The sequence below is a fragment of the Rhinoraja longicauda genome, chromosome 26 (genome assembly GCF_053455715.1).
Source record: "Rhinoraja longicauda isolate Sanriku21f chromosome 26, sRhiLon1.1, whole genome shotgun sequence".
Taxonomy (NCBI): domain Eukaryota; kingdom Metazoa; phylum Chordata; class Chondrichthyes; order Rajiformes; family Arhynchobatidae; genus Rhinoraja; species Rhinoraja longicauda.
In genome coordinates, this window is record NC_135978.1 from 4,605,751 (window position 1) to 4,618,401 (window position 12,651).

General features: G+C 48.9%; 1 protein-coding gene across 1 annotated transcript in view; it reads right to left on the bottom strand.

Annotated features, from left to right (window-relative positions):
* The window catches only part of LOC144606321 (sialate:O-sulfotransferase 1-like), a 41,591-nt gene extending 40,514 nt beyond the window's left edge, over positions 1 to 1,077 (bottom strand). The window contains 1 exon segment of the mRNA XM_078422321.1: positions 645 to 1,077. Coding sequence (XP_078278447.1) covers positions 645 to 1,077 — 433 coding nt within the window.
* Positions 1,078 to 12,651: the final 11,574 nt, after the last annotated feature.

The window sequence follows — 12,651 nt, forward strand, 5'->3', positions numbered from 1 at the left end:
ACCAGTTTTACCGTCCTACTGATTAATTTTACTCATTGTTTCCCTGGTTCTCACCTTCCCCTCAGATCACAATGAACCACTTTACATTTCCTTCACAAAATGCTGGAGTAACTCAGCGGGTCAGGCAGCATCTCAGGAGAGAAGGAATGGGTGACGTTTCGGATCGAGACCCTTCTTCAGACTGATGTCGAGACCCTTCTTCAGACTGATGTCAGGGAAGGGGCCGGGCTCCTCGCCCGTCCCCTTCCCCTGACATCAGTCTGAAGAAGGGTCTCGACCCGAAACGTCACCCATTCCTTCTCTCCTGAGATGCTGCCTGACCCGCTGAGTTACTCCAGCATTTTGTGAATAAATACCTTCGATTTGTACCGGCATCTGCAGTTGTTTTCTTATACTTTACATTTCCTTGATCACCGTCTGCTTTGATCTGTCGTTTTCACACCTTACATGCCCTTTTGTGCCCTTCCATATCTCTAGTTCCCCTCTCCCCTGACTCTCAGCCTGAGGAAGGGTCTCGACCCAAAACGTCGCCCGTTCCTTTCCCTCCAGAGATGCTGCGAAAATCGACGGCCAGTTTAACGGAAACAGCCAGAGAGAGGAGCAGAGAGGAGGAGAAATTGGAGGAGTGTTTTGTATACAAGTACCTTTGCTTCCGATGGTCATCTTCACCGTCCCGATCTCCAAGCGTAGCCGAGGTTCCTGGTCCTTCACAAAGCTGTTGAACCACCTCCGCCTCAGATGCCCATTCTCTGGTTGGCCTGACATTGGCCACCGCGGTCCATATTTCCTGTTGGCGACTGGCTCCACCCACACCTGCATGCTGGCGGGCGCCCTGGACTTGCGCTTCCCGCTGTAGGCGGCCTCTGGGCCAGGGGCCGCCGCGGCCTCCGGGGCGCCCGGGGCGGAGGGGGGCACCGCCCGCCCGTCCGGGCCGGTCCGTTGCCCCAGGCCGATGGAGAAGCCGGAGCGCTGGAGCAGGAGCAGGCTGCCGGCCATGAGGTAGGCCACCAGGAGGAAGGCGAAGATGACCGGGGTCCGCCGCAGAGATCTCTGTAGCCTGACGAGCGCTTTGGCCATCCCCCCCCCTCTTCTCCCCCCCCCCCCGCCGCGGACCCTCGAGCCGAGGACTCTCGCGCGCGCGGTCAGACCACCCGGCTGGGAGTCATTCCATCCCGGCGAGGCGCTTTCCCAGGGGCGGCGGCTTTCCGGTGAACTTGACCTTCCCTCGGACGGACGTCAGCGAAGGAGACGCACATCACCACTCGTGGACGGGCGCGGTTCCCCTGAACTGGCAGCGTGGGCTTCGTACAAGAGGACCCTCTCCCCGCGGGCGGATACGTAGCCAATGCATCGCACAGCCGCTCTGCAGAAATAAATTGACAAGATGATTAATAGAAACGTAGAAGTATAAGAAAATAACTGCAGATGCCGGTACAAATCGAAGGTATTTATTCACAAAATGCTGGAGTAACTCAGCGGGTCAGGCAGCATCTCGGGAGAGAAGGAATGGGCGACGTTTCGGGTCGAGACCCTTCTTCAGACTGATGTCAGGGGAGGGGGCGGGCGAGGAGCCCGGCCCCTTCCCTGACATCAGTCTGAAGAAGGGTCTCGACATCAGTCTGAAGAAGGGTCTCGACCCGAAACGTCACCCATTCCCTCTCTCCTGAGATGCTGCCTGACCCGCTGAGTTACTCCAGCATTTTGTGAATAAATAGAAACATAGAAAATAGGTGCAGGAGGAGGAGGCCATTCGGCCCTTCGAGCCAGCACCGCCATTCATCGTGATCATGGCTGATCATCCACAATCAGTAACCCGTGCCTGCCTTCTCCCCGTACCCCTTGATTCCACTAACCCCTAGAGCTCTGTCTAAATCTCTTTTAAATCCATCCAGTGAATCGGCCTCCACTGCCCTCTGTGGCAGAGAATCCCACAAAGTCACAACACTCTGGGTGAAAATGTTTTTTCTCACCTCAGTTTTAAATGGCCTCCCCTTTATTCTTGGATTGTGACCCTTTGTTCTGGACTCCCCCCCCCCCCCCCCCAACAATGAGAACATTTTTCCTGCACCTTTGATCGGACTTTACTGGCTTCACCTTGCACTAAACGTTATTGCCTTATGGTGCCTTCAGACTGAGGGTCATGAGGGCGGGGAAACTAGAGCTGTGAAAAAGGTTCCGAACAAATCGTGGTAAACCTTCTCTCCGCTCAGTCCAGCTCAACAACATCCTTCCTGCAGCAGTGCGTCCAAAACTGAACACAATACTCAACAGCCGGCCTCGCCAATGTCCTGTGCAACTGTAACATGACCTCCCAACGTCTATACTCAATACTCTGACCGATGAAGGGCAATGTGCTGAACCTTCTCGACCACCCTATCTACCTGTTGCACCAGTTTCCAGGCACTGTGCACACCTGCACTCCAAGATCCCACTGCTCTACAACACTTCCTAGGGGCCCTACCATTTACTGTGAAGGTCCTGCCCTGCCGAGTCTTTCCAAAATGCAACACCTCACATTTATTTGCATTAAAACCCATGAACCATTTCTCTGCCCATTCGCACAGCTGATCAAAATCCCGCTGCAACCGTTACTCGTTCGTGATACAGCGTGGAAACAGGCCGGCCAGTGATCTAGCATTATCCTATACACTGGAGGCAATTTACAATTTTAACGAAGCCAACTGACCTACAAAGGAAACCGGAGCACCCGTAGAAAACCCACGCAGGTCACGGGGAGAACGTACAAACTCTGTACAGGCAAGATCCCGTAGTCAGGATGGAACCCGGGTCTCTGGCGCTGTAACGCAGCAACTCTACCGCTGCGCCACGTACAAACTCCATACAAACCGCACCTGTAGACAGGATGGAACCCGGGTCTCTGGCGTTGTGAGGCAGTTACTCTACTGATGTTCCTCTGTGCCACAAGGGTGAAGAGATTCAGAACAATTGGTCCTCCAAAGTTGACCGCCTTTGATAAAATGCTGGACTGAAGCAGTGAATGGCTCGATTTTAACCATGTATTTTTTTTAGCACGCAACAAAGGCTTTTCTCTGTACCTTGGTACACGTGACAATAAACTAAACTGTAACTGAAACCAGTGGGTCGGGCAGAATCTGTGGAGCAAGAATCCGACTTATGGTTTCTGTTCGGCCTTTCACCAGCCCCGCCTTGGTACATTATTGACCTGCAAGTATTGGATTTCCTTTGGCAGAGTTTTATCCCCAGTGTATTCTGCTAATGGCCGGCCGCTCCGACAGAATAAATGTATCTGCCAATGCCGCACACATTAACATTTCTGTTGGTAGTTCCACCACCTCTCTCTCAACTACATCTGGGAACGAAAGGCGTGGTGAGAACTCACAAGGGACGACCTCTTTTCTTTCATCGTTCATTAAACTGCTTGGAGACAATGTATCGTAGGCATGTTGAAGATGCCTTCAGGGATGAAGTGGATAAGAAAGCGGATAATTAATCTATTAAACTTTTCAATTATTCATTACACACGCAAAAAGCATCTGGCTCGGTCCGCGTTTGGGATAAAATGTACAGAATGCAAAAATAATTGGTGGTGGGAGAAATTAGAAGTATCTTAAGATGTTGCCAATGATTTTAATCTGGGCCAATATTTTTTCGTTTGGAGATGCAGTGCGGAAACAGGCCCTTCGGCCCACTGAGTCCGTGCCGACCAGCAATCCCCACGCATTAGTTCTATCCTACACACTGGGGCCAATGTGCAGAAGCCAGTTGACCTACAAACCCGCACGTCTTTGGAGCGTGGGAGGAAACCGGAGCACCCGGAGAAAACTCACGCAGGTCACGGGGAGAACGTACAAACTCCGTACAAACCGCGCCCGTGGACAGGATCGAACCCGGGTCTCTGGCGTTGTGAGGCAGCAACTCTACTGCTGTGCCACCGTGCCCATAGAGTGAAGAGATTCAGAACAATTGGTTCTCCAAAGTTGACCACCCATTTAACTGATATTTCAAAAACACTTGGACAGGTACATGGATAGGAAAGGCTTATAGAGCAGGTGGGACTAGTGTAGATGAGGGACTTCAGTTGGCATGGGCAAGTTGGGCCGAAGGGCCTGTTTCCCTGCTGTCTGACTCTATGACTCTGTGTTCAATCTGCTGAGCCTTTCCTTCCCATTTCAAGGGGATAACAGGGACCAATAAACAATGATATTTCATTTCACTCCTCTTCGAGTCTTTCTTGCACTTCCACCACAACACGACTTAACTTGACACCTTTCCTCTGAACTTGCAACTGCCCAGAAGCAGATTTGGAAAGCCATAAAGTTGTCAGTGGGAACCGCAAGGAGCCTTTGATCAAGCAAGTGTTTTTTTTTCTTTCTGACACTTATCAATTTGATAAGCAGTCAACAGATTCTTGGTATCACTCCCATAGTGTCACGTGGAAACAAGCCCTTCGGCCCAACTTGCCCACACGTTGCCAACATGCCCCATCCACACCAGTCCCACCTGCCCGCGTTTGTCCCATATCCCTCCAAACCTGTCCTATCCATGTACCTGTCTAACTGTTTCTTAAACATTGGGATAGTCACAGCCTCAACTACCTCCTCTGGCAGCTCGTTCCATACACCCACCACCCTCTGTGTGAAAAAGTTACCCCTCACATTCCTATTAAATCTTTCCCCCCTCAAACTGCTTTTTCTATTATTAAATGGCCCGCAGAGCTAATAAATGTCATTCAAAATAAATGATGTGTTTAATTTTATTCCGTCTGTGTTTTGTGGGTTATTAACAGGGAAAGCATACCTTTAAAGTTGTGAGACAGAGTATGTTATATACCTGTGAATCCCCTTTGTTCATGTTTTGTTTCCTCGTTTATTATATTGTCTACAGTGCACTATGTTTACATATTCTGTTGTGCTGCTGCACGTAAGAATATCATTGTTCTATCTGGGACATATGACAATAAAACACTCTGGACTGTGTGGGCTTCCTCCGGGTGCTCTGGTTTCCTCCCACACCCCCAAGACATGCATGTTTGTAGGTTAGTTGGCCTAGAATAGAGCACACAACAGTTCAGTACAGCACGGGAACAGTTCATAAGCGATAGGAGCAGAATTAGGCCATTCGGCCCATCAAGTCACCTCTGCTATTCAATCATGTCTGATCCATCTTTTCCTCCTAACCCCATTCTCCTGCCTTCTCCCGATAATCCCTGACACCCGTACTAATCAAGAATCTGTCAATCTCTACCTTAAAAATATCCACTGACTTGACCTCCACAGCCTTCTGTGGCAATGAGTTCCACAGATTCACCACCCTCTGACTAAAGAAATTCCTCCTCGTCTCCTTTCTAAAGGTACGTCCTTTTATTCTGAGGCTGTGACCTCTGGTCCTAGACTCTCCCACCAGTAGAAACATCCTCTCCACATCCACTCTATCCAGGCCTTTCACTATTCGGTAAGTTTCAATGAGGTCCCCCCTCATCCTTCTAAACTCCAGAACGAACATACAATGGCACACAAACATAACAGCACATACATAAACAGTTCACAGCGCCCCCTCAGAGGGCCTCAATCGCTAGGGAGTAGAAATAGGTTTTGAGCCTGGACTTAAAGGAGTCGATGGAGGGGGCAGTTCTAATGGGGAGAGGAATGCTGTTCCACAGTCTAGGAGCTGCAACCGCAAAAGCGCGGTCACCCCTGAGCTTAAGCCTAGACCGCGGGATAGTGAGTAGCCCCAAGTCGGCCGACCTGAGGGACCTGGAGATAGAGTGGTGGGTAGTGGCGTTTAAGGGGCTATCTAAACTAACACTAGGGGCAATTGTAGAATCTTACCAAAGTCAATTAACTTACAAATCTGTACGTCTTTGGAGTGTTGGGAGGAAACCGGAGCACCCGGAGAAAACCCACACAGGTCACGGGGAGAACGTACAAACTCTGTACAGACAGCGCCCGTAGTCGGGATTGAACCGGGGTCTCCGGCGCTGTGAGGCAGCGACTCTACCGCTGTGCCACCCACTGAGGTCGGCCCGGGTGGTGTTGGAGAGGGACTACGTGCTATCCACGGGCATCCTGGTGGGACTTCTGGGTCCGCGGGAGGGGGTGAATGCATCCTTGACAAGGCGCGTAAGATAGTTTATTGTTTGTCTTGTATCATGGTGGTGGTGGGCCCTGTTTTAGTTTTATTAGCACCGCATATATTATTTTAATATCTGAACAAATATTTTTGATTATAATTTAAAAAAACGGGGGGATTGGAAATGAATAAACTGCTAACTTTTCCAAGTCTTCGACCCGAAATGCCTCGTCTGCTTTGCTCTCCACGGAAGCTGACTGCCCTGCGGGCTGTTTGCAGCAATCTGTGCCTTTGTTGCACCAGTGCAGGTCGCAGGAGCACAGAGTTGCAGCTACAAGCCACAAGACACTGCTGCAGAGGGACAGGACCATCTCAGCAAAGACAACACCTGCATCACCAACATGGGGCAAGGTGATAATAGGCTTTGTGTGATTCACACCTTGCTAAAAATGGACACAAGACCCAGTTTATTATTATTTCAGCAAAAAAAAAATGACACAGCTGTTTTTTTAAAAAAAGTTCGGTTTCGTTCATTAGTTTCCAAGTAAGCACTTCTGGGAATAGTGAAGTGATTTTCTCCCCCTCCCCCTCCCCCTCCCCCCACCTCTCCCCCCCCCACCCCCCTCCCCCACTCTCTCCCCCCCACCCTCACCTCCCCCCCCACCTCCCCACCCCCCCCACCTCCCCACCCCCCCTCCTCTCCCCCCCCACCCCTCCTCTCCCTTCTCTTCTCAATAGACAATAGACAATAGACAATAGGTGCAGGAATAGGCCATTCGGCCCTTCGAGCCAGCACCACCATTCAATGTGATCATGGCTGATCATTCTCAATCAGTACCCCCTTCCTGCCTTCTCCCCATACCCCCTGACTCCGCAGGGTCTCGACCCGAAACGTCACCCATTCCTTCTCTCCTGAGATGCTGCCTGACCCGCTGAGTTACTCCAGCATTTTGTGAAATAAATACCTTCTTCAGACTGATGTCAGGGGAGAGGGTGGGCGGGACTTTGTTAGCACACAACAAAAGCTTTTCACTGTACCTCGGTACACGTGACAATAAACTAGATTTACTATTTGATATAGTCTTGCAGGGGAACCTAGGTTTCTGCCCCTGGTTTCTGACACCTCTGTGACCGGGCAAAATAAAGAATCTACTATCTACACCTCAATGTCCTATCTCTCGAGTCACTGCCAACCTACCTACTCGCGAGTAACATCTAATATTAACACATCGTTCATAATATTAGCAGGGGATCCATTTTACAGATAGACCATTATATTAATAAAAAGAGATAAATTATTCTTCAAGAAAAATTGTCATTGTCAACTGAACTCCATTTTTCTTATCCCTACATAAATGTCCCCAATTTTTATTTAATTAGGGCGGCACGGTGGCGCAGCGGTAGAGTTGCTGCCTCACAGCGCCAGAGACCAGGGTTTGATCCCGACTACGGGTGCTGTCTGTACGGAGTTTGCACGTTCTCCCCGTGATCTGCGTGGGTTTTCTCCGGGTGCTCCAGTTTCCTCCCACACTCCAAAGACGTGCAGGTTTATAAGCTAATTGGCCTGGTGTCAAATATAAAATTGTGTGTTGGGTAGTGTTAGTGCGCGGGGATCGCTGGTCGGCACAGACCCGTTGGGCCGAAGGGCCTGTTTCCAGGCTGGAGCTCTAACTAAAAACTCTGCCAAAATAAATCGAGCTGCCCAAAGGTTAATGTCATACCAGCGGCATTTTACTGGATCCAATAAATAAGATTCTGCCTACGGAAAGGTCAACTGAATGGTGGAGTGCCTTGCTGCTACAGAAAGCTGTTGTATAATTTGGCCACAATATTCAGTATTGCATCAATTTCTATTTGCCCTTCACCTCATGGAGAGCGGATTGGTGGAAGAGGGGCTGTTGGTCAAAGGCTCAACAAACTGGATGTTCACGATGCTGGAATCGTGAACAAAACACAAAGTGCTGGAGGATCTCAGAGTGTCAGGCAGCATTTGCGGAGGGCATGCACAGATAATGGGTAGAGTTGCTGCCTTACAGCGAATGCAGCACCGGAGACCCGGGTTCCATCCCGATTACGGGCGCCGTCCGTACAGAGTTTGTACGTTCTCCCCGCGACCTGCGTGGGTTTTCTCCGAGATCTTTGGTTTCCTCCCACACTCCAAAGACGTGCAGGTATGTAGGTTAATTGGCTTGGTAAATGTAAAAATTGTCCCTAGTGGGTATAGGATCGTGTCAGTGTGCGGGGATCGCTGGGCGGCGCTGGGCGGTACCAGATGAACGTGGAACTTCCCACGGCACGGTGGCGCAGCGGTAGAGTTGCTGTCTTACAGCACCAGGGACCTGGGTTCGATCCTGACTACAGGTGCTGTCTATTTGTACGTTCTCCCCGTGACCTGCGTGGGTTTTCTCCAAGATCTCCGGTTTCCTCCCACACTCCAAAGACGTACAGGTTTCTCAGCTAATTGGCTTCAGAAAAATTGTAAATTGTCCCTAGTGTGTAGGATAGTGTTCGTAAGATCATAAGTGATGGGAGTAGAATTAGGCCATTCAGCCCATCAAGTCTACTACGCCATTCAATCATGGCTGATCTATCTCTCCCACCTAACCCCATTTGTCTGCCTTCTCCCCTGACACCCGTACTAATCAAGAATCAATCTATTTCTGCCTTAAATATATCCACTGACTTGGCCTCCACAGCCTTCTGTGGCAATGAATTCCACAGATTCACCACCCTCTGACTAAAGAAATTCCTCCTCATCTCCTTCCTAATGTGTTAGCGTGTGGGGATCGCTGGGCGGCACGGACTTGGTGGGCCGAAAAGGCCTGTTTCCGGCTGTATATATATGATATGATAAAAAGTCGCCAAACTCATGTATTGAGGGAAACATATATATTTTAAATTATATCACAATGCACATTAGTCAGCAACTGAAAATCGTGATTATGTAAATACAGCACAACGCTGTCTTTTAGCATAGCCACAGATATTAGTGAAGTGTGGAAGCGTGCCAAAGTGCCGGAAGCTAGTGATAATAGACAAGAAATATTGTGGCACGCTGTATAATTTCAATTTGCAACATCTCCAAACATTCTCTCTCCGATGGAAAGGTGTGGATAATGTCGCGTTTTCCCAACAGAGGAGGCATCTCCTGCAAAGTACACCTACAATTCCTTCACACCGTTGACTTACGAAGGTCAACAGCAACTTACCAGCAGTTATTTTTAATCGAAACCTGATATTTCTTCCAGATGCTTCACAGGGCAAGAACAACCAGCTTTTTTTTGAAGACCACAGCAAATGTTTTAGTTCAGCTTAGTTTTATTATTTTCAAGTGCACTGAGGTACAGTGAAAAGCTGCCACAACCAGAGAGCAGTCCTTAATAGACAATAGACAATAGGTGCAGGAGGAGGCCATTCGGCCCTTCGAGCCAGCACCGCCATTCAATGTGATCATGGCTGATCATTCTCAATCAGTACCCCGTTCCTGCCTTCTCCCCATATCCCCTGACTCCGCTATCCTTAAGAGCTCTATCGAAGCTCTCTCTTGAATGCATTCAGAGAATTGGCCCCCACTGCCTTCTGAGGCAGAGAATTCCACAGATTCACAACTCTCTGACTGAAAAAGATTTCCTCATCTCAGTTCTAAATGGCCTGCTCCTTATTCTTAAACTGTGGCCCCTTGTTCTGGACTCCCCCAACATTGGGAACATGTTTCCTGCCTCTAACGTGTCCAACCCCTTAATAATCTTATACGTTTCGATAAGATCTCAACTTCTATCTACCTCATTGGTGACCCTCGGACTATCCTTGATTGGACTCAGCTGGCTTCACCTTGCACTAAACGTTATTCCCTTACCATGTATCTGTATGCTGTGGACGGCTCGATTGTAATCGTGTATTGTCTTTCTGCTGACAGGTTAGCACGCAACAAAAGCTTTTCACTGTACCTCGGTACACGTACACATGTACAATAAACTAAACTGAACCAAAATGTCTATTTAGAGATACAGCATGGAAACAGGCCCTTCAGCCCACCGAGTCTGCGCCGACCAGCGATCCCCGCAAATTAACACTACTCTACACACACTAGGGACAATTTTACATTTATACCAAGCCAATTAACCTCTTCGAAGATAGACACAAAATGCTGGAGTAACTCAGCGGGCCAGGCAGCGTCTATGGAGAGAAGGAATGGGGGACGTTTCGGGTCGAGACCCTTCTTCAGACTCGACCCGAAGCGTCACCCATTCCTTCTCTCCAGAGATGCTGCCTGTACCACTGAGTTACTCAAGCATTTTGTGTCTGTCTTCGATTTAAACCAGCATCTGCGATCCTTTCCGACACAATTAACCTCTTACTTTACATCAACCCGAATAACACGGTTCACTTTAATGCCGCAAATACCAAAAGCCATTGGAAATCGACTAGTTAATCGTAAAACCATTCAATCTAACTTAAGCATCTCCACTACATGGTTAGCCGGCATCACCTAGTCAATCAGGAATACTTTCACTCATTGACGCATGAAACCATGCTGGCAACTGTCAGGATTAGCACTTGGCATTCACGCACAGCCAAACCATCAGCCTACACTGACGATATTACCTGCCAGTCTATATATAACCAGGTTAATTCCTGGGATGGCGGGACTCGCATACGATGAAAGAATGGACTGACTGGGCTTGTATTCACTGGAATTTAGAAGGACGAGAGGGGATCTTATATATATAAACTGATAAAACTCTTAAGGGATTGGACAGGCTAGATGCAGGAAAAATGTTCCCCATGTCGGGGGAGTCCAGAACCAGGGGGTCACACCATTTAAGAATAAGGGGTAGGCCATTTAGGACCGAGATGAGGAAAAACTTTTTCACCTGGAGAGTTGTGAATCTGTGGAATTCTCTGCCACAGAAGGCAGTGGAGGCCAATTCACTGAATGTTTTCAAGAGAGAGTTAGATAAAGCTCTTGGGGCTAACGGAATCAAGGGATATGGGGAGAAGGGGGGAACAGGGTACTGATTGAGAATGATCAGCCATGATCACATTGAATGGCGGTGTTGGCTCGAAGCACCGAATGGCCTCCTCCTGCACCTATTTTCTACGTTTCTATGTGCCGGGGCAAAGTAAGCAGCAGTTCTTGTGACAGATATGATGCCTATAATTGCAGAATAAACATCTGCTCACCAAGGGACTCCTTCTCCCAGTCACCATCTGCCATTTTATTCGAAAAACAAGATAACGGGAAAGAGAATAATTAATAACAAGACTAAATGCACAAATCTTCATCTTAATTACTGGCCATGATTCATTTGTGAAAGTGCACCGGTTATTCTTTAAAAAAAAAAGAGATTTGTCAGTTGCCCAAGCTCAGAAGGTAAAGCTTTCTGAATTTCCATGAATAGTGTGCATGGTGGCGCAGCGGTAGAGTTGCTGCCTTACAGCGAATGCAGTGCCGGAGACCCAGGTTCGATCCCGACTACAGGCGCTGTCTGTCCGGACGGAGTTTGTACGCTCTCCCCGTGACCTGCGTGGGTTTTCTCCGAGATCTTCGGTTTCCCCCCACACTCCAAAGACGTACGGGTTTGTAGGTTAATTGGCTGGGCAAATGTAAAAAAAAAAAAATTGTCCCTAGTGTTTGTGTGGGAATCGCTGGTCGGCGCGGACCCGGTGGGTCGAAAGGGCCTGTTTCCGCGCTGTATCTCTGAACTATATCTGTTTTGTTTCAAACTGTACTTCCGTGCTCGATCCAATTAGATCAGACAGACAGCACCCGTAGTCAGGATCGAACCCGGGTCCCTGGTGCTGTAAGGCAGCAACTCTACCCACTGCGCCACCCTGCCGCCCATATCGTGCTCCCACGTTTAAAGCTACAGGGTAGTATTTTCCCTTAAAAATATGACATAAGGAGCATAAGACATTTAAGACACAAAAAAAAGTCTCAAAGTGCTAGATTAACTCAATGGGTCAGGCAGTATCTATGGAGGGCATGGATGGGTGATGTTACGGGTCGGGACAATAGACAATAGACAATAGACAATAGGTGCAGGAGTAGGCCATTCAGCCCTTCGAGCCAGCACCGCCATTCAATGCGATCATGGCTGATCACTCTCAATCAGTACCCCGTTCCTGCCTTCTCCCCATACCCCCTCACTCCACTATCCTTAAGAGCTCTATCCAGCTCTCTCTTGAAAGCATCCAACGAACTGGCCTCCACTGCCTTCTGAGGCAGAGAATTCCACACCTTCACCACCCTCTGACTGATTGTAGAGGGAGAGAGAAAACTGGAAGTGAGAGAGGTGGGGGCAGGACAAAGCCTGGTGAGTGATATGTGGATACAGGCAATAGACAATAGGTGCAGGAGGAGGCCATTCGGCCCTTCGAGCCAGCACCTCCATTCAATGTGATCATGGCTGATCATTCTCAATCAGTACCCCGTTCCTGCCTTCTCCCCAAACCCCCTGACCCTGCTATCCTTAAGAGCTCTATCTAGCTCTCTCTTGAAAACATTCAGAGAATTGGCCTCCACTGCCTTCTGAGGCAGAGAATTCCACAGATTCACAACTCTCTGACTGAAAAAGGTTTTCCTCATCTCAGTTCTAA